Source organism: Canis lupus, chromosome 28, assembly GCF_003254725.2.
Source record: "Canis lupus dingo isolate Sandy chromosome 28, ASM325472v2, whole genome shotgun sequence".
NCBI classification, from domain to species: Eukaryota; Metazoa; Chordata; class Mammalia; order Carnivora; family Canidae; genus Canis; species Canis lupus.
This window is the reverse complement of record NC_064270.1, coordinates 13,059,973-13,082,107: the sequence shown is the minus strand read 5'-3', so window position 1 is coordinate 13,082,107 and position 22,135 is coordinate 13,059,973. Positions and strand designations below refer to the sequence as shown.

Sequence of the window (22,135 nt, the reverse complement as noted above, 5' to 3'; positions counted from 1 at the left end):
GGCGCGACGAGCGCTGCGTCGGCGTGCGTGGCTGCGCAGCCGCAGTGCCGGCCGAGTGGGCGGGGCCGACTGTTGGCGGCGGTTGGCGCGGCCCGGGAGGCGGCTGCACGTGCGGGCGGGGGCGATGCGTCACTGATCCGTGAGGCGCGGCCTTAGGGTCGGCCTCCCTCCGGAGTCTACGGCTGGCCCCTTCTCAGTTAGTGCCTTCCGCCGAATTCGGGGGGTGGGGGGGGAAGAGGCTATTGAGAGAGGGGGTGTCAGGACGCTCAGCGAATAGGGGCGGCGCACGGCCCGCTTCGGGCCGACGGGTTAGCCAGGGGGAAGTAGGCTGGGTGAGGAGAGAAGAATGCGGGACAAGGGGCGCGGGACTCCCCGGCTCGCCCTGCGGAAGGACGCCAGCTCTCCGGAGGGAGGGTGCAAACTGGAGGGGGTGGGCCTGTCACTCACGGGGCTGGGGATCCTTTCCTGCCTCATGTAGGAGGAACAAGGATGAATATGACCCAAGCCCGTGTTCTGGTGGCCGCAGCGGTGAGTCTGGTGGTTGTCCTTCTCTACGCCTCCATCCACAAGATCGAGGAAGGACACCTGGCCGTGTACTACAGGTGAGCGGCTTGTGCAGGCTTCTGGGCTTCTGAAGTAGGTGGAAAGTGGGTCTATGAAGTCGTACCCTCTTGCGGTATCGGGGAGCTCTCCAGGCTTAGGAAGCGATTTTAGCCCCAGCCCTGTGGAAGTATGGGGGCCGAACACCCTCTAGGTACTGGACGGTTCCGGTGCTCTGTGCATTTTGTGCGGACGTTAGGACTTCTCACAATTACTCCTGGTAGACGGCAAATTCAATTATCTGTTGGGGGAAAACGAAGAAGAAAGAAAGGCAGTGGTCACCGCACTGTGACTGAAGAGGTGGATAAGTCATCGTTATATTCCATACAGCTGTACAGGCTTTGAGTTTGTAGAGATGTCACTTAGAAACTCTGGTCCTGTTTGTGGTTGTTCTTAGATTTTTTTTCCTCTAATAGCCCCTAGTTAAGGGTTTTGGCTTAGGAGGCCATGACCTTGACAATTGTTCTATCCCTGGACCTGGAGAGCCGTAAATAGGGGATTGAGGGGCTGTCCTTCTCCCACCTTACCCTTTCTTTTCACGTTGAGGGAAGGAATAGTGTGGGATGTGTTGCTCTCTAGGTGAGGCGGTATAGCTTTTCCTTCAGCGTAGTTACAACCAGTTCCTTTTGATGTAGACAGGGTACATTTTGGAGAAATTGGAATTATGTATTTGAAAGAGCTTCAACTTTCTGCTTGTTTTCATTATCCCCCAAAGCTCGTATTTCCACTTTAACATCCTGAATCTTAGAAACGGTCTTCCCTGTTTGAAACTAGTGCTAGTTTCACATACAGTTTTAGTGATAGGTCTTAGCAGTGGAGATCTAGCATAGCAAATGACAGAGTAGTCCATATTCCTATCTAGTTTGGCTTTGTCTTTCTGACGGTTAAACCAAAGAAAACATTTCAGGATATGGCTCTCAATTAGGGATGGACCTCAGCTCATCTTTTCTTAGTTATGTGTTGTGAATTCTTTGCAAACCTATTTATGTTTTCAAGATAAGAAACTAAGTTCTATGAATTTACTATTCACTCTGTAAAATAGGACTTCTTTTTTATAGTTGCCCCCCAAAATGCCTCCTTTGTAGAATTTCTAAGATGTATGTTCATATTACTCACATTGCAAAATTTGCTGAATAAGTCCACACTTATGAACCATTTATTTATAGTCTTATACCCTTATCCTTCATCTTCCCATGCTAAGTTTTGTTTTTGTTTTAAGATTTTATTTATTCACGAGAGAGGCAAAGACATAGGCAGAGACATAGGCAGAGGGAGAAGCAGGCTCCATGCAGGGGGCCTGAAGTGGGACTCATCGCAGGACCCCAGAATCACACCCTGAGCCAAAGACAGATGCTCAGCCACTGAGCCACCCAGGCGTCCCGGTTTTTGTTATTTTTTATAAAGACTTTATTCCTCCAGTAATGTAATATAGGTAGGTAGAGTAAAAGAGTCTTAAGCCTCAGAAATTTTCTTATTCTCTTAAAGTTTTTGTTATCTTCTTTTTTCAGTCTGGTGACTATATTATGTTTTGATCTGACTCATGTTATGTACAGTTAAACTACAGCAATTAGAGGCATTAGAGTTTTTTTCCCCAATTATTTCTCAGAACCTTAAAGACCAAGGAGAATCCTTTGTACCTGAGAGCAGTGCCAGAGACCCAGAGGTATCGTTGTTGGAGCTTATGAAACAAGATGTAACATTGGCAGTTTAATTTGATCTTTTCCACCTTTGGCAGATATTTTAGGGGCCAGTAGTTGTTCATCATGAGTAAATCATATTAGTGGGGCTTTAGTAGGTCAGTAGCATGACTAAGAATTTATCACACCATTTTAGAATTGGAAGGGGAATTTCTCTCTTTATAATCTTGTTGAATTGAAACATCTTTTCGCAGGGGAGGAGCTTTACTAAATAGCCCCAGTGGACCAGGCTATCATATCATGTTGCCTTTCATTACTACCTTCAGATCTGTGCAGGTGAGTGATTCCTAGGGAAGCCCCCACACTGGATAGACAGGTGTGACAGGAACAGTTACATTTGTGGGTGGAGATGGATTTCCTTATTGCTTAAGCAAATGGTGATACTTAAACACAGGAGTTACAAAGTTCAGAGTACAGTTGTCATAGCACAAGTTACAATTTTGAATCCCCTCACTCTCTTGAAGTATATTAGAAGTATGAGCCAGGCAGCTTGGAAGGATTTAGGACTTCCTAAATTCCACACCTATATAGTGCTGTGCAGCAGGGTTTTTTTGTTCCTGCTGTCAAAATAAAAGCAGGACTTTGAAACACGACTAGAAATACAAACCATTGATTACTTCATTTAGAACGGTGTTTGGTTTCCATAGAGGCCAGCTCCTGGACTACTGTTAACATGGAGGATGTGAATTTTTTATGCACAACCTTTCTGCTGCACATTTTTGCCTGGGACATTAAACACAATTTTGTGTGGAACCCTAGTGAATGTTCTATTTTGACAGCATTCCAGAATATATGAAATAAGCATCTGTTCACTGAAAACAGTATCTTGCCATGGGAGACACTTAGTAAATATCTTTTGATACAACAAGATGACAAAAAAGGTTTAGATCATGACTACTCTTACAAGTGCAGTGTGATCATAAATCTTTGGATTCCGAAGTTTGTGTATTATCCGCTATTAATTTTTCCGGGACTCAGGAAGATTCAGTGTATTTAATCTTATAATTTAAATCTAGGCTTCCTACTAGTGAGAGTTTCATTATGAATACTTAAATCCCCCAGATTTCCTTCCAGTTCCCTTTTAGATGGCTTTGGGTAAGAATTGTGTCTGTTGAAGTGAAATGTAGTGTTCTTTCCCTAGTCAGACTGATTTCCATATTGTTTTCCTATGTTTATTTTTTTCATTCTTGCCTTGGTTCATGTTGTCACCTCTTTTCTCACTATCTCTCCCTTCATTACTGCTCTCCTATCTCAATCTTGCCAGCCTTTTGAGGTTTCATTGCAAATCCGTCTTCTTCTAATCTATAGCTCGTAAAGTCTGTATAGTAAATTTTGGTTCTTGGTCACATTTCCTTTAATAATGTTGTTTGTATTCTCTAAGTTTCTTTGTATGTTTTCTTTCCAGAAAGTCTCCAAACTTCCCAAAGCAGGAGTTGTAAGAAAATTGTATTTCTGACCTTTCTTGCTTGTGGTGAAAGTTTTTCAATTGAGCTAACTTCTTAGGAAGCAATATGGTATAGTGAACATGAGGCCAGGAACCTGGAGACTTAGGTTTTGGCTCTGTCACTAACTGGTTATATGACTTTGCAGAAATGATTTAACCATTAAAGACTTCAGTTACTCCTCCTTTAAAGGGTTTTAGTTACATGAATTTACCAACAGCCCAAACAGTGATGATGTTATCGGTGGCATCCTCAGACTTTTTTAAAATCTTGTTCAAAGCCAGCCAAATCTGTTTCTGTCTTTTTGGAGCTTATTATTTTGAATCCTACTGATGCAGAGACATATCAAAGAGATAGAGTCAATAAACATTAAAACAGATTTAGAGGTTAACTACATATGACAGTTTTATGGTGTATATGTACATAAATAGTAATAAGTTGTTATAATTACACAAAAATAGTAAAAAGATTTTAGTGTAAACTAATATACTTTGCATCTACAAAATATTAAAGGCCAAAGCCAGTGTGGCTGAATAGGAATGTTCTTTATAAATGATGCAGTAACATTCTAGGAAAGAAATACATTAATAAAACTCTTTTAAGAAATTGTTCTTGTAAGAATGAGACATAAATTTATTTTTAGGAATTTTTGGAACACATGAGAAGACAGCCTATATAAACAAATGGCTTAACAAACTTGGCATTTGAAAGGAATATATTAGTAGCATCTTGAGAAATGTGAGATCTTGCATATGATACTAAAAATAAAAAAAACCTGTGCTTAGAGAAATATGAAAACTTTCACCCTTTATAGCATATATAACATAACCAAAGACTTAACTTTTAAAATAAATGTTCCTCCTGGGAAGATAATTTTGGGGATGATCTAAAAGAACTCAGTATGTGAATATAGGATATTAAGTAGAGGATTTAGCATTTCAACTCTTTCCTAGTTCTTGGCTAGGTGATATCCTCTAGGTTAAATAGGGATGTATATTAAAAGCTGATGTGGGATATGGAAATTGAATTTGGTTGATGTTTGGAAGGAAATAAATTGAACTCATCTCTTCATAAACTTCCCTCACTCTGCCCAGAACCTGTGGCTTGTATTTACTGTTCCCCTAATCTCTCAATCCTAGAGTTATAATCTTTTCCCTCTAGGAATGTTCTGTGCAGATGCTTACTACATCCTTCCTGTTATGTCTCCTGAATTGACAGCTTTCAGTTTCCGTGGCCTTTACTAAATTAATTAATACTTTAGCTCCCTAGATGGTTTTCTTGACTCCAGACAAGATGGATGAGTATCACATGTAAGTACATCACATATAAGCACAGGAATTAAAGGAAAAAAAATTTTGAAAGGTCCATTTTGTGGCTATGTGTAAAATGGACTATGGAGAGCATAAGCCCCCAGTGGACATTCAGAGCCCTCTGTCTAATATCACATTCTCTTATCAAAATTTGCACTCCTCTATATTGCCTCTTTTGCTCCAGGCAAGCCAGCTTGCTTCCTATCATCTCCTATGCATGCAGTTTGTTTTCAACTTTGTATATTTGATAAGATAGCTCCTTTTTTTTTTTTTAAGTTTATAAAGTTTTAGTAAACATTTCAAACAGCTGTGTAACAAACACACCAGAAATAAAAGCTCTAGAATAGCAGTCCAGATGTTCTACAAGTGTGGCCTCATGGGCTCATTTCCTAGATGGACGGTCTTCAGTTCTGTCCTTTGCCTGGACTTCCTCCCTTCCCACTCAGGCAAAAGAAAGATGGATGATTTAGACTGAAAGGACAGCCATGTTGGTCCCCAGTAGGTAGGGGCCAGGAGAAAGTCTCATTTGCCAGCACTTGTTAACCAAAGCACAGAAAAAGCAAAAAGCAAGTGACAGTCACAAAGTCTTCCTATATATTCTTCATAACATATAGTCTATATTCATGAGACTGAAGGAACACCTGGCATGAGAAGCTATTAAATCTAAGATGTGGTCTCTGCTTCATCTTTCTCATTTTTTCTCCTCTAGACTTGGCTTATAAATACTTTACCAGAGAGAGCTTTCCAAACTATTATTTCACTCTTTATCATTTAACTTAAACAATTCAGTTTATGCTCTGTTAATTTTATACTTGTTATAGATTGCTTTATGAGAATTGTATCTCCTGTGTTGGATTGTGAGCTTTTTAGAAACAAGGACCGTGTTTCCTTTTTGTTTATATTCCATAAAGTAATATTTTGCTGTCTCCTTAAATAAGGTTTGGTGTGTCCAGAATATGCAGTGGAATTAAAGTTTAGAGCACTAGTCCTAATGATAGTATCTTTGTGTAAGCCATGCAATTTCCAATCCCAGGCCAGCTCTAGGCAAATAAGAGACTTAGAGAATGAACATTGAAACTTTCAGATTGAACATTGAAACTTTCCAAGTGCATGCCTATATACTTCTTTCCCTTTCTGAATTTCTTTCCTTTCTTTTCTTTTTTCTTTTCTTTTCCCAATGCATCTTGATTGGGACATTAGTTATAAAATATTTTGTCTTGTTTTTTCACGTCTACTAGAATATGAAAAGAAATTACTCTGATAGCTAATCTTTGGGGACTAAAATTGTAATGGAGCTCTTCTGTAACTTATCTCTTAGCAGTTCTCTGGAGGTTTTCCTCTGGGACCAAAGTTCTTTGACTATGTGTGTCCTGAGTATTCACGAAATATTTTTCCCCCCAGACAACACTACAAACCGATGAAGTTAAAAACGTGCCTTGTGGAACAAGGTAAGCTTTCCCCTCGCTTATCAACCTGCCTTTAGTTTAGATGGAATTTTTGTTCATAAACTCTGGTTATTTAAACGTCTTTCAGATAGACATGATAGTAATCCATGTCTCCTGAGTTTTCCATCTTAGAAGACTGTGTATTGGAAAAAAGTAGTTTTGGAGCTTGGCAGACCTTAGCTTCATGTTATCAGTACTGCCACATCTGCTTTATTGACTTTTTTTTTGGGGGGGGGGGGATAGACTTTATATTTTAGGGCACTTACAGGTTCATAGCTAAGAAAAGGACAGAGGAAAAAAAAAAAAGAAAAGAAAAGGACAGAGAGTTCCCATATAATCCTTGTCCTCATACATGCCTGTATTGACTTTGTTAAGCTTAGTTTCCTTGTTTGTAAAAATCAGATAATAAGACCTATCTTGCAGAGTTGTTTTTTTTTTTTTTTTTTAAGATTTTATTTATTTATTCATGAGAGACACACAGAGAGAGGCAGAGACATAGGCAGAGGGAGAAGCAGATTCCCTGTGGGGAGCCCAATGCAGGACTCGATCCCAGGACCCTGGTATCATACCCTGAACCAAAGGCAGACACTAACCATTGAGCCACCCAGGTATCCTTATCTTGCAGAGTTATTGTGAGGATTAGGATTAGTGTATGTAAAGTGCCTAACTCAACACTTAACTCAGAGTAGGAACTCAGTAACAAATAGTTTGAATGAAATCTCACCTTGTCATCTGTACTACTAAATGCCATCTAACAAAGATTTTTTTTTTTAAAGATTTTATTTATTTACTTAGCAAGCGAGTCAGGGGAAGAGCAGAGGGAGAGAGAATCTCAGACAGACTCCACGTTGAGTGCAGAGCCTGACACAGGTCACAATCTCATGACCTGAGCTGAAACCAAGAGTCAGATGTTTAACCTACTAAGCCTCCCAGGCGCCCCCTAAATGCCATCTAATTAGAAGTTCTGGTTCATTAGGTCTGGAATTAGGTTCAATAATTTGCATTTCTAGGAGAAGATTCTAGGTGATGCTCCTGCTGCGGGTATGTGGACCTTACTTTGAAAGTCTCTGCCCTAAAGAGTTTTAGGGGGAGAATAGCAGGCAAAACCCAAATTATTTCTAGAGTATAATCAGTATATTGAATTGTATCAAAACAAGAATGTAATAATCAAGGTTTTTTTTTTTTTAATGTTCTATTTTTTGAATGACTAACTTATCAGTATTACAAACCTGTAAAAGAGACATGAACAGCTATGGAAGGACAGAAATGCTTGTAAAAAGGGAGAATTTCCCTCTTTTTTAAGTTTACGTATTTGATACTAAGTTCTTCGTAGGTCTTTCTGTAACACTCTTGTGGATTCCCTTTAGAGAGGACTCAAAATTGGCAACTCCTGAAATTTGGGGTAAATTTTATTTTCACACTTCCCATATACTCTCAGATTTTTTTTCTTTGAACAGGTGTTACCCTTTTTTTAATCAGGAAAAAAATGTCCTAAGTTGTTAGGAAGACTTAGTTGTTTGGTTTCAAAATCTCTAACTTCATGAGGCTCATGTGTGCATTAGGGTCTGTTCTGATAGGCCAAGAAGTTAGGAAGCCATTAATTAACAAGACGTATCTTTCTGAAGTGTCAATTTTACTTAAGAATTTGGAGGAAAATTCTTTTTTTCATATTAGAATAAATACAGATTAAAAAGTAGATTGTAACTCTTTATGATTATAAAGTAAGGCAGAAAACCAAAAAAATGTCAGCCCATGGATGACCTTCATACCTCTTGGGAAACTGTTTTACTTGGTTCTTTGATGGAAAAGTTTGAGAAGTGCACTGTTTTAGCTGTTGGCTTCAGTTCATAAGGGCAAAGTGCTAAGTAGCCTTAGGTTACAGGTTTAGTCTTCACGTGAGCAGTTTGATTATGGCAATTGCAGAGGTGAGCCTTAGTTGGGAGAAGAGCCAAATTAAGTGTGTGGAGGGGACATTTGAGTGATGATTGAGTGGTGGTTAGTAGTCATTTTAATCAACAAGTAGTTGTGTGTCTTTAGATTTTCCTCCCAAATTTCTAACATGTGGGATATGTTTGACGATGTGGAAATCTGGGATTGTAACTTTACTTGGCTCACACTTTTTCCATTTCTTTGTTTTTAGTGGTGGGGTCATGATCTATATTGACCGAATAGAAGTGGTTAATATGTTGGCCCCTTGTGCAGGTATGGTACCCGTATATTTCTGTTTTGGTTTTGTTTTTTTGTTTTTTAAGTAGGCTCTACGCCCAGAGTGGAGCCCAATACGGAGCTTGAACTCATGACCCTGAGATCGAGGCCTGAGCTGAGATCAAGAGTCAGATGCTTAACCAATTAAGCCAGAATAACTATTCTGTTGTTTTTATAGTTATAATTAGAATATTTAGAGAAACAAAAGCAAAGAGGAACTAGTGGGACTTCATCAAGATAAAAAGATTCTGGACAGCAAAAGAAACAAATCAAAAGAACTAAAAGGCAAAAAAAAAAAAAAAAAAACTAAAAGGCAGCCTAGAGAATGGGAGAAGATATTTGCAAATGGCATATCTGATATAAAGGGTTATTATCCAAAATCTATAAGGAACTTACCAAACCCAACACCCAAAAAACAAATAATCCATTTAAGAAATGGGCAGGAGATATGAATAGATAACTTTTCCAAAGAAGTCATCCAGATGGCTAACAGATAGATGAAAAGATACTCAATGTCCTTCATCACCAGGAAAATACAAATCAAAACCAAGATGAGGTAACACCTCACCTTACACATGTCAGAATGGCTAAAATTAACAACACAAGAAACAACAGGTGTTGGCAGGGAGTGAACTGTTGGAGCCACGTTGGTGGGCATGTGAACTGTTGGGGCCACTCTGAAGAACAGTTTGGAGGTTCTTCAAAAAATTAAAAATAGAGCCACCTTGTGACCCAGCAATTGCACTACTAGGTATTTACTCAAAGGATACAAAATAGAGATTCAAAGGGGTACATGCACCCCAATGTTGATAGCGTATTAACAACAGCCAAACTATGGAGAGAGCCCAAATGTCCATTGACTGGTGAATAAAGAAGAGATGGTATATATATATATACAATAGAATATCACTCAGCCATCCAAAAAGATGAAATCTTGCTGTTTGCAACAATGTGGATAGAGCTCTAGAGTGTCTTATGCTAGATGAGATAAGTCAGTCAGAGAAAGACAAATACTGTATAATCTCACTGAGATGTGGAATTTAAGACAAAAGAGATGAACATAGGGGAAGGGGGAAAAGAATAAAAGGAGAGGAAACAAGTCATAAGAGACTCTAAATAATCGAGAACAAACTGAGAGGGTTGATGGAGGGAGGAGGGTGGGGAATGGGCTAGATGGGTGATGGGTATTAGGGAAGACACTTGTGATGAACACTGGATATTATATGTAAGTGATGAATCACTGAATTCTACTCCAGAAACCAATATTGCATTGTACGTTCATGGACTAAAATTTAAATTAAAAAAAAAAAAAAAAGAGTTGGACGCTTAACTGTGACTGAGCCATCCAGGAGCCCCTATTCTGTTGTTTTTATAATTACAATTAGAATATAACTGAAGAAATTCCTTAAGGAATTAAAAGGTACTTTTAAAGTTTTATGACCTTACTTATTTCTGATATATATGAAAAAATGATAACTGAAATCTTTTACATTTCTGGGGAATGGTGGCAGGAATAGATCACAAGTCCTGAACAGAGTTGACTTTCTGCAACTGTATATATTATTCTTCTCCTACCAATAGTTTTTCTTGTCTTTTTTACTTAAACAATAGAGTTTTTCTAAAAGCACGACAATCATTGATTAATTCTAGAGTTTGTAGAAAGTAGTGTTTTATCCAGTCAGGATGAGAGAGAATTTCCTTGCATGCTAAAAAATCTAACTGATTAATTCCTGGGCCACATTGATGACTGTAGAAAACTTTTTTTCTAGTTGAGATTTGCTATAACTTGCAAAGTGATCTGAAAATTCTCAGTGTGGGGAAAACATTTCTTTGGTAAAAGATGAAAACCCACAGAGATGGAGTGGTTCAAATAAAAAAAAAATTAGAAGTTCTAAAGAAATATTTGCCCATTTTTGTTTTTGTCCCAACTTTTTTTTTTTATTGTGGTAAAATACACATAACTTAAAATTTACTACCTTTAAGTATTTGTAAGTGTAAGTTTCAGTGGTACTAATTAAATTCACAGAGGTGCCTAGCTGGCTCAGTTGGTAGAACATGTGACTCTTGATCCAGAGGTTGTAAATTCGAGCCCCATATTAGGGGTAGAAATTACTTAAAATCTTAAAAAAAATATCACATTGTTTTGTAACCATTACCACCATCCATCTCCATAACTTTTTTTTATCCTGCAAAAGTGAAACTATACCCATTAAATATTAATTCCCCACTTCCCTCTCTCCCCAGCCCATAGCAGCTACCATTCCATTTTCTGTCTGTGATTTTGTCTACTCTTATGTACTTTATGTAAGTGGAATCGTAATATTTGTCTTTTTGTGATTGGCTTATTTCACTTAGCATAATGTCCTCAAGGTTCATCCATGTTGTAGCATGTGTCAGAATTTCCTTTTTTCTAAGGCTGAGTAATACTCCATTGTGTGTGTGTGTACACACACACACACACACACACACACACACCACATTTTGTTTGGCCATTTATTCATTGGTGGAAACTTGGATTGCTTCCACATTTTAGCTATTATGAATAATGCTATTAACACAGATGTAGGTGAGTCTGTTTAAGACCCTTCATTCATTTGAAAGAGCTGCCATTTTATCCTGCTTATTAAAATTGGAATGTTTAATATGTATAAGATACTGTGTTTGGCAGAAACAATTTAAAAAGGCAGTTAAAAACTTCCCTTGGGAGTTTTTTATTTTGCTTCAGAGGATGTGATACCAACCTTAAAAAAAAATATTTGTAATGGAATATAGGTTCATACTTAATGTCATGGCACTGGTACAGGCTCAAAATGCAAAAGGATTTCAAAATAGAGAGCAGGCTGTATTACTCTCAAGTCGATTTGGATTATATTTTTCCATTATTATTTTGTCCTTTTCTCATCTACTTTCCCTGCTTACACAGTGGAGTGGATTATGATTAGAAAAATAGACAAAGGGCAGATATTACTGGTTCAAAACTGTTGGATCACCAATTTATTTGGAAATGACCAAGTGAGTTAGCAAGTATTTATTGATGGCCTATTATTTGTGATCTGAAATCCAGTTACATAGGAAATCCTCCATGGGAAAGCCAGTAGAACAAGTACTTGAGTCTGAAGGAGGAAAGAAACATGTTTTAATAGGTAGAGCACAGACTCTGTTGTGGCCTTAGGAACATTTCTGAAATGCTCTGTTTCTCTTTCCTCTTATGCATAATTAGGAATTTTTTTTGTGAAAATTAAGTGGTAATATATGTAAATTGCCTGATATAAAGCCTGTCTTAGTAAATGTTCATTTCTTTTCCTTCTAGCTTGATGTCTATTTTACAGCCTTTAAAAACTACTTATTTGAAAATGGTCTTTGGCAGCTACTTCCTTCTTTTATTTCCAGTATTCTTCAATTAATTCAGGCTCTCTTTACCTCCTTGCTAAACTTTTGCTTTGCAGTGATTGCCTTACACTTTCCCTGCCTCACAATTCATCTTAACACTGCTGCCACAGTACAAATGCAATTGTATCATGCCCTTATTTGAACATTTTGACATCCTTTTTATCTCCAAGATAGTATATACTCTCTTTAGTGTGGAATTCGAAATTTGCCCGCTAGAATTGCAAATGCAGTAATATTTGGAAAATTGAGCACAAGGAACACATCAAGGTTTGTGAACTGTGTTTCACTTTTCCACTACTTTGTTGTCACTTTTCCTCATTCATAACTTTTACCATATGTACATTTTACAAAAAAAAATGTATTTTTACTTCTTCTTCAGTGTTTGATATCGTGAGGAACTACACTGCAGATTATGACAAGACCTTAATCTTCAATAAAATCCACCATGAGCTAAACCAGTTTTGTAGTGCCCACACACTTCAAGAAGTTTACATTGAATTATTTGGTGAGTGCCTTACTCTTTTTTTTTTTTTTAAGATTATTTATTTATTTATTCATGACAGAGAGAGATGGGGAGAGAGGCAGAGACACAGGCAGAGGGAGAAGCAGGCTCCACGCAGGGAATCCAGTGTGGGACTCGATCCTGGGTCTCCAGGATCACACCCTGGGCTGAATGTGGCGCTAAACCTCTGAGCCACCAGGGATGCCCATCTTACTCGTTTTAAATATGTGAATAACCAATTAGAAATCTTAGTCAACTCTATAGATGCTACAATATTATTAAACATTATGCTGTTTGAGCATTTCTTCTGAATTTATAGTAGAGCATTTGTCTTTAAAATATTCATAAGTTTAAATTTTTTATGATTAAACAAATACTCAAAAGATATTCTAAGAATGATAATTTTCTGAAATCTGTTATGTGTTACTTAATAGAGATTGGAAAAGATTATTTACAGGCTATATTCTGTTTTTGCTGTGATAACTTAGTGAAAATTAACTTTGTTGCTATTCTCATAGATAATTTGGGGAAATTTAGAAGTCTTAGAGTTTCACACTCCCATATTTGATGATTTGCTAGGAACACTGACAGGGCTCAGTGTATGTTCTACTCACAGCTAAGGTACAAAAGGATACAAAGTAAAATCTGGAGGAATCCAGGCACAAGTTTCCAAGAGTTTTCTCCCAGTGGAGTCATACAGGATATACTTCCTTTTGTATAAAGTGTGACAGTACATGTGAAATGTGATCTGCTAGGGATGGTCATTAGACTTACTGCCCAAATTTTTTTTTTTTAGGGGCCAGGGGAGAAGTAGAGCAATAGAGAATCTCTAGCAGGCTCCATGCCCAGCACAGAGCCTGACACAGAACTTGATCTTACAGCCCTGAGATCATGACCTGAGCCAAAATAAAGAGCTGGACACTTAACCACCTGAACCACCCAGATACCCCACTGCCCAGAACTTTTATTGAAGGCATCCTCAGCCTATAGCACATACCAAAATTCCACACTCAGAAGGAAGGCACATATTCAGCATAAACCACGTTGTTTGTATAAACAGTGTAGGCAGAGTGAGTCATTCTTACCAGTTCTGGGAATGGTGGGAATCCTTTCCAAATCCATGTCCAGGTGACAGCCAAAGGCCAATTTGCTAACAGGCCCTTCTAAGGATTACAGCTTCAGGCCTGCTGTGTTAACTCTTCGCTGCATAAGTTACTTTTTCATTTGTGATAGTGAATGCTATGACCCATGATTGGATTGTTGCTGTTGGTTGCTCACTTCTCCCTCCTGGAATTCTTAGTGAATTGCTTAGAGGTAGGCATAGGGTGAATTATTTTAGAGATCTACGAATTGATTACTCATTGATGATTAACAACTACTAGTTGTATGAAAACACTGTTGTTATTTGTCACATCACCAGTCATTTTAATAAGGGTGAAAGTACTATTGAGGTGGATAGAAAATTCATGAGTTAAAAGGCCAAGTGAAATGACAGCTTCATTTTCCATTCTTGTGTACCTTCCTGTGAGCCTCTTCCCTCCCCCCTCTTTTTAAGAGAGAGTGAGAATATGTGTGAGTGAGAGGTAGGAGGAGCAGAGAGGGGTGGGGGGGGGGGAGTAGAGAGAGAGAGAGAGAGAGAATGAATCCCAAGCAGGCTCCATGTTCAGGGCTGAGCCTGATATAGGGCCGATCTCAACCCTGAGATCATGACCTGAGTTAAAATCAACAGTCACTCAACCAACTGAGCCACTGAGGTGCCCCCCGCACCTTTAAGTTCAATACACTAGGCAGAGATCCATGGAAATGAAATTTAGTCATTTGGAAATTTGGGTTAAAGACTGACTGAAGGGGCAGCTGGGTATCTCAGTTGGTTAAGTGGCCAACTCGTGATCTCGGCTCAGGTCATGATCTCAGGGTCCTGGGATTAAGCCTTGTATTGGATTCCATACTCAGTAGGGAGTCTGCTTGAGGATTCTCTCTTCCCCCATTTGTGTGCATGCATGTGCACGCTCTCTCTCTTTCTCAAATAAATAAATCTTAAAAAAAAACTCAAAATGGGAATTGGGTTTTTATGAGAATCAGGACACATATTCAGTAACCACACTGAATTAAGTTATTAATCTCCATTTATTGGATAAACACCTGTTTGTCGTCTTTCTTCCTTAATTTCTTTGTTTGACAGTTCTTCATACTTTGTCCCATACAAAAGGAAAACTAAATATGTATTTAAGTGTATATGTAATAATTTATATATTTGAAATACATAATTAGGGTTCTTTTTTTTTCATAAAAATGTGAAGTGGTTTAAGCTCTATAAAAGAATACTGACATGGAAATTTTAGGTCTAATAATGATTGGAGGTTTTCAATATTAATACAATGGAAAAAAATTTTTCTGAGTATCATGAGAGTTATTGTTCTTGGCCTCAAAAACAGATCAAATAGATGAAAACCTGAAGCAAGCTCTCCAGAAAGATTTAAACGTCATGGCTCCAGGCCTCACCATACAGGTAAGCCCTTTTCCTAGGGAAATTCTCTAGGGGAAAAAAAAAAATCCTCCAGGAATTTTGAGAACTTTGAATTTAATTGTTCTTTCATTGGACATTGTTTATTCAGCAATTATTTAATTGAAGTGCTATGGGATTTTATAGAATGGCTTTCTCAGTTTGACTTTAGGTCTCTGCCAAAACAAAATACTCTTGGAGCTTGCCCTGGGTGGCATTTTTTTCTGATAAAGCTGATAAGTTGAGGCTCTTACAAGGAAATGAAATCCACGCACTGCTAATTGTGAGGCATTATAAAGATACAGTAATGGTTGTAAATTAGCATAAGAGTAAGGCCTTAGTCTTATAAGATTATAAACAGGATTATAAACAGGAACAATAATTCTAGCAAAATAGATGTTACGTATTATTAATTGACAGATGAACTTACTGGATGATTATTGCTGTAAGACTTTAGAGTTCAAGAACATTTCAAGAGAGTCTGCCTGAAAACTATAATTGAGTTGGGATTTTAGGTGGGTCTGGAAGAATTAGCAGGATTTATATGGGGGAAGGAGTAAGGAATATATTTCAAGTGGGTGGAATGGCCTGAATAAAAGTAAGGTAGCAGACGGATTTGATGGTAGTGGTGATGATGTGGCAGCAGCAGAAGCAGCATTGGGAGATAGAATAGTAAGAGGTTGTATGCTGGCTTTTTTGGGGTCAGTGTTTTTTCAGATTGGGTTGAAATCCATGAGTGATTCTAAAATCAATTTAAGTGGATCATGACAGCATTTTAAATAAAATTGAGTAAGAAAGAAAATTAGAGCACGTGGCATGTACTAAGTTCAAGTATCATTTTGTGAAACTTTTGTTTTCTGTGTGTGGTTTAGATGTTTATATTGGGTATTACTATAAAATGCATGTCTTAGAGTGGTCATGGTTAGTAACATTTAAAAGCTGTGGCTGTAGGTCTGGATTACCTGAGAAGTGGTAATATGGCTTCTCTAGTGTCCTTTCTTAGAGTTTCTAGGAGATCAATTAAGGTAACAAATGTTTCTCAGCTAAAGAGAAAACTTGGTTTGGTGTCATGTGTCTCAAGTGTTGGACTGTTGAGAGTGTTCATTCACTATGAGGGACCACATGTGATCTCATAAATAAGATTGGAAAGTTGGTAAGGGTTTTCCCTGTCCTCATTCATGTCGTGGCATTATCTCTGACTGGTGCCTGACGGGGAGTCACCAAAGTTAAAGGGTCATTTGAAAAGTCCAGAGCTAACTTCATAGTAATCCTTCTGGTTGTTTATACAGTGTGGCTAGAGTTGCTTTTCAATTGTAAAGGTAATAAATGTGAATGTCACAGATTCTTAGATTCTGCTCAGGTTGTTACTTGGGAGATGTAGCTCATTGTTAACAGCTGCCTAGAATTCTTTGCCTTTTATTACATAATCATTTCTGTTTCCAGTTTTTTGCTATTAATAAACAATAGGTTAGTGAATATTCTTGGCACATCTTTTATTACAAGTTAATCTTGGAAAAAACCTGCACAAATCTATATTTGTGTCAGCAGTATATGTGAAAACTTCTTTCTCCATAAACCTCACCAGCATTTGAAGCAGTCAGACATGCTGATATTTGCTATATGGAATGATGTTATATCTCTCTTTGATTTGCATTTCTTTAGTTATTAATGAAGTTGAACATCATCTGATTTTTTTTTTTTTTGGCCATTTTGTACTTTTGTCAACTGCCTATTTATATCCTTTGCTTACTTTTGTGTTGTTTTACTTTTTCTTACAGATTGTAGTAGTATTTTGTATATTCTGAATATTTTTATACACATATGTGTTCTATATGTTGTAAAAAAAATTAGGTATTGGGCAAAACATGAATAACAAAATGAAATTCGCCAGTAATTTTACATGTGGAGATAAGAGTTTATTGTATATTTCTAGACTCTTCTTAATCTAGAGGAACATATATTTATTCATGGGTATAAATAATGTTAAACCAAAGTGAAATTGTACCATGGCTGCTTTTTTTTTTTTTTTAACCGACAGTATATATAAGCATCTTTTCAAGTCAAAAATAGAGATTCACTGCATCATCGTTTTTATTGGTCTTATTAACCTATGGCTTCCTCCAGTCTTCACTGTTACACACATGCTGCAGTGACAAGCTTATACATACATCTTTTTAAATCCTTCCCTTAAGTTCGTAAATATGGGGATCCCTGGGTGGCTCGGCAGTTTAGCACCTGCCTTCCGCCCAGGGTGTAATCCTGGAGTCCTGGGATCAGGTCCCGCATCGGGCTCCCTGCATGGAGCTTGCTTCTCCCTCTGCCTGTGTCTCTCCCTCTCTCTCTCTATGTGTCCCTCATGAATAAATAAATAAGATCTTTTTAAAAAAAAATTCTTAATTTTGATGAGTCAAAGCGTATGCCCCATTTGGAACCTTTTTTAATACATATTGCCAAATGGACTTTCAGAAAAATTATAGCATCTTACATTCTCTCATCAGCATTGTTGGTGAGCTATAGTTTCTTACACATTTTATTGTGTGATTGTACCCAGATAATTAACAGATGCATGCTGACTTTCTTAATCTTTTTAGAGAAATTAATCTGATATTTTAATTATTGAGATTGAATGCCTTAGGATATTTTTTTTTTTTTTTTTTTTAATTTTTATTTATTTATGATAGGCACACAGTGAGAGAGAGAGAGAGGCAGAGACATAGGCAGAGGGAGAAGCAGGCTCCATGCACCGGGAGCCTGACGTGGGATTCGATCCCGGATCTCCAGGATCACGCCCTGGGCCAAAGGCAGGCGCTAAACCGGTGCGCCACCCAGGGATCCCTGCCTTAGGATATTTAATGACCGTTTGTATTTCATTTGTGAATTGTTGTGTTTGCTCATTTTTAATTTCTCTTTTTCTCATCTAAATAAGCTATTTTTAAAATAAATAAGCTGTTTTTAATATGTTAATTATTACAGCTTTCAAATGCATGGGAAACATTTTCTCCTAGTTTTTTTCTTTACCATTTAATGTCTTTTTCCCTCTGCAATTCTGAAGTTTTATTTTTTCCTTATTTTTTATTTTTTTAATTCTGAAGTTTTAAACTTAGGTAGTAATTTTAGTATCTTTATGGTGTTTTGCAGTATTGATATGCCTTAAGCTACTTTCACCCCTTTAAAATACAGAAATTTAAGTAAAATTGGAAATTACAACATTTTTCTCTGCTTTTATGTTTGTGTGTGTTGTGTAAGATTTATATATTTATGTTAGAGAGCAAGAAAGACCACATGGGCTGGGGTGGGAGGGACAGAGGGGAAGGGAGAGAGAAACTTAAGTAGAGTGTGTGTGCTGAGCGTGGAGCCCAACCTGGGCTTGATCTCATGACCTGAGCTGAAACCAAAAGTCAGATGCTTAACTGACTAAGTCACCCAGGCACCCCTTTACAGTTGTGTTTTAGATTTAAATGAATAATTCATCTGAAATCCATTTTGAGCAACAAGAATTAAGGAATGATATATACCCCTATCTCCCTTGTTTGAAATGCCATTTGTATTGTATGCTAAATCCCAGTATATAGTACGGTGTTTCTTGGACTTGGGTCCATTGATCTTTGTTTTCTATTTCTTCATTAGTTATTGAGCCCTTAGTTTTTTTCCCCATCAGATCTACTTCTGTCTTATTTTTTTCTGTTAGTAAATTACACCTCCTTCCCTTCAGACAAATCTAGATGTGTGGAGGCATCTATAACAACTTCTCACCCTTAACATATAATCAGACCTCATATCCTGCTGATTTTATCACCAAAATCCATGTAAAACTTCATCTTCACTGCTACCTCCCTAAGCCAAGCCACCATATCTTGCCTGGACTTCCAACAGTAGTCTCCTATCATGTTGCCCACTTTTGACTTTTCTCTTTATCCACAGCATTTTCAGCATAGCAGTGAGAAGGATCTTTTAAATTTAGTTTTATTTATTTGTTGTTTTATAAAAACAATTACTGAACGAAAAAATATCACTTCATTATATGTTTTTAAACTGGTAGATCAAGATCTCCATTGTTTTGGTTGCTTTAGTCTTGCCTTAAAAGTTTCTTATGAGAGCTGGAGTGCATTTTTTGAACTTCCGGTCTATTTGTCAACCTTCTCTCCTTAACACATTATTATTATATGTTTATGATAATCAACTTTTTATTCACTTTTAAAATCTCGTAAGATACATATTTCCAAAAATAGTGGCCTTTGATATTTCTGCCAGCTTATTCCTCCAGATGAGTTTTTATTATTGATATTTTTAAGCTATATCCAGGTACTTACATTGGCATATAATTTTAAAATTGGAAACATGGTTTATGGCTTTATTTAATCATATCATTTTTGTTTCTTTTAGAATTTCTGACCAGATGAGAAACTCATACCTCAAATTAATACTCAAGGATTTATTGAGTTTTAATGCTATTAAATATGTCATCTTTTTTTGTATAAGCATTGAGGAATGCAAATGATTCTTGGGGAATTTATTGTGCAGCTACTAGTTTGCTGAAATCACTGTTTCTAATAAATTTTTGGGGTTAATTTCTTTGGATTTTTTTGTTGTTTATGTGATATAAACATTTAACATGAACTCTATCCTCTTAAAATTTTAAGTACACAATACATTATTGTTGACTGTAGGTACTGTGTTATGTAACAGAGCTAATTTATTTTGCTTGACTGAAACTTTATGAATTTCCTTAGTTTTTTTTATTTATATTATTATGTGAAAATAAAAACTTTGATTTTCCCCTCTACAGCCTAGTATTTTCCAGTCTCCAAATCATCAGTCTATTTTAATTCTTCATGTAATATTCATAACTATCTGAACGTTTCTTATTCATTTATTTGCTTTTTGATATCTATTGTGGTTTCTCCCTTTAAAATATTCAGTTCCGTGAAAACAGCCTTGCCTTGTTCATTGCTATATTCATAGTGCCTAGAACCAACGGCACTTGGCACAAACTAAACACCAATTAATATTTGTTGAATAAACATTCTCTGTAACAATCAGTAATTTTTCTCTTCTCGCTGTTTATACTCCATTTTTCTTCTTGAACAACTGTGGCAAATTGGAGTAGTGAAAATAGGCATCCTTGATATTTTTTGCCTAGGTTGTTAAAGAGAGTGACTATTTTAGCCTGGCTTTTCATTTAAAATATATGCCTATATGCCTATAACCCGGTGGTCAGTTTCAGGTACATTCATTTCATCAGCTTTTTTTTTTTTTTTTTTTTTTTTTTTTTTCTGCTTTCTCCATTCACTGTGTGTGTTTATTTTGGCCATTATTTTTGGGTATTTTGTCATTTTATTTTTTTTAAGTCTGTTACGGTGCAACTTATCTGTTACAGTAGGTGCTTATTTTACACATATTTGAGAATTATGAGGTTGCCAAGATTGGCAATCATGTAGTGTGTTTGTCAGTCTCATACTGCAAGATAGAAGTCTTCAAAAGGCAGTCAAGTTTTACGCTTTTTAAAAGCCTAAAAAGATACATGGCCAGTCTCTTAATTAAACGCAAAATGACAGTGCTTCCTTCTGGGTCATATTAAAACATACTGGAAGTTATCTTTATTTCTGGTAATCTGGATACCTCCTGGAGTTGTTCCTTAAGTCCTCACATGCCTCACCTTCAGCATATAATGAGTTTTTTTCATTATAGTCCCCAACTTCTTGCTCCATTTCACTATTTCTTGTATTTGGTTAGATCTCAAATTCTTTACAGATTTGACCTCTTTCATGTAGGGGAGTCATTGTTGCTTAAAAGTCTTCTTTCAAAAGCGTTAAAAGAAGGTTGAAAACGTGCTTGAAAAAGAGCAGGAGCTCGGAGGGAAAAATAAAGCAAGATGAAATCAGAGAGGGAGACAAACCATAAGAGACTCCTAATCATAGGAAGGAAACTGAGGGTTACTGGAGGGGAGGGTTTAGGGGATAGGGTAACTGGGTGGTGGACGTTAAGGAGGGCACATGATGTAATTAGCACTGGGTGTTATATAAGACTGATGAATCACTAATTCTACCTGAAACTAATAATACATTGTATGTTAATTAATTGAATTTAAATTTTAAATAAAGGTTATATGCTTAAAGACTTTTGTTACTTAAAAAGTTTAGCTAATTTTTGGAGGGAAATTTCTTCAGATTAGTGTTTTGTGTATGTCTACAGTATAGGTAGGGGATGAGTGATGTTTAACTAGTTAAGTCAAAAGCTTTTGAGAGATCAGTTGCCTATTGTAGAAAAATCAGCCTTCAAAAGGCTTCACTTCCCAAGTAGATAATCTTAATTGATGTCAAAGTGCACTGTGGTTAGGGAAACAAAGTGTCTAGTAAACAGTGTCCACAAAGACAAGTAAACTTTGTTCTAAGTAAAATTCTAGGAAGAAAGAATGTAAGCTGTTAACTGGTATTTGTTTTCCTTTAGCTTTGGGCTGTTTATGTGTAGCCATTACTGCGTAATTGCAGGTTAGGAAGTGGTAAATATATTTATTGACCACTATATTAAGTTGCATATACTGACCTGGACTTTGCTGGCTTTTATTTTTGTTTTTACTGTTTCCTACTTTACAATCTAAATCTTGGAATTTTTCCTTCCTTCTGTTTCTTTGATTTGCAGGCTTGAAAATGAGACAAAAGTATCCAACTGAAGAGCTTTGTAGGTCTTTTAAGGGAGAACCTTTTCCCTAAAGGAAAGGGATAGAGTGATTTTTTTTCCCTCCATAGCCAAGCATTTTTTAAGGAAACAAGAAGCAGTGTATCTTTGATTCTTGGAGTGATGGCATGAAAAATAGATTTTCTGGCAGAATCTCCACACGTTAGTAGGCAGCTATGTCATAGTTGTTTTATTCGTTTCATTTGAGGAGTTTTTCTATTGAAGATTTAGTTTGAAGATTTATTTTTCAAATATACTTTGGCTTTTTACTTTTATTTTTTAGGCTGTGCGTGTTACAAAACCCAAAATCCCAGAAGCCATAAGAAGAAATTTTGAGTTAATGTGAGTAATATGCTTGGGATCCCA

General features: G+C 37.0%; 1 protein-coding gene across 4 annotated transcripts in view; it reads left to right on the top strand.

Moving 5' to 3' along the window:
* The first annotated feature begins 37 nt into the window (after positions 1 to 37).
* Positions 38 to 22,135, top strand: part of LOC112672186 (dynamin-binding protein) — a 210,683-nt gene continuing 188,585 nt past the window's right edge. For 2 of the 4 annotated variants that reach the window (XM_049103643.1, XM_025466886.3), the window contains exons 1-8: positions 38 to 196; positions 479 to 602; positions 2,492 to 2,573; positions 6,451 to 6,497; positions 8,635 to 8,696; positions 12,469 to 12,594; positions 15,027 to 15,100; positions 22,053 to 22,111. In XM_049103643.1, coding sequence (XP_048959600.1) covers positions 490 to 602; positions 2,492 to 2,573; positions 6,451 to 6,497; positions 8,635 to 8,696; positions 12,469 to 12,594; positions 15,027 to 15,100; positions 22,053 to 22,111 — 563 coding nt within the window. In that variant the 5' untranslated portion in view covers positions 38 to 196; positions 479 to 489. Of the gene's footprint in view, positions 197 to 478; positions 603 to 2,491; positions 2,574 to 6,450; positions 6,498 to 8,634; positions 8,697 to 12,468; positions 12,595 to 15,026; positions 15,101 to 22,052; positions 22,112 to 22,135 lie in introns of those variants that run through there. The other 2 variants (XM_025466879.3, XM_035707755.2) reach the window with 1 other exon arrangement.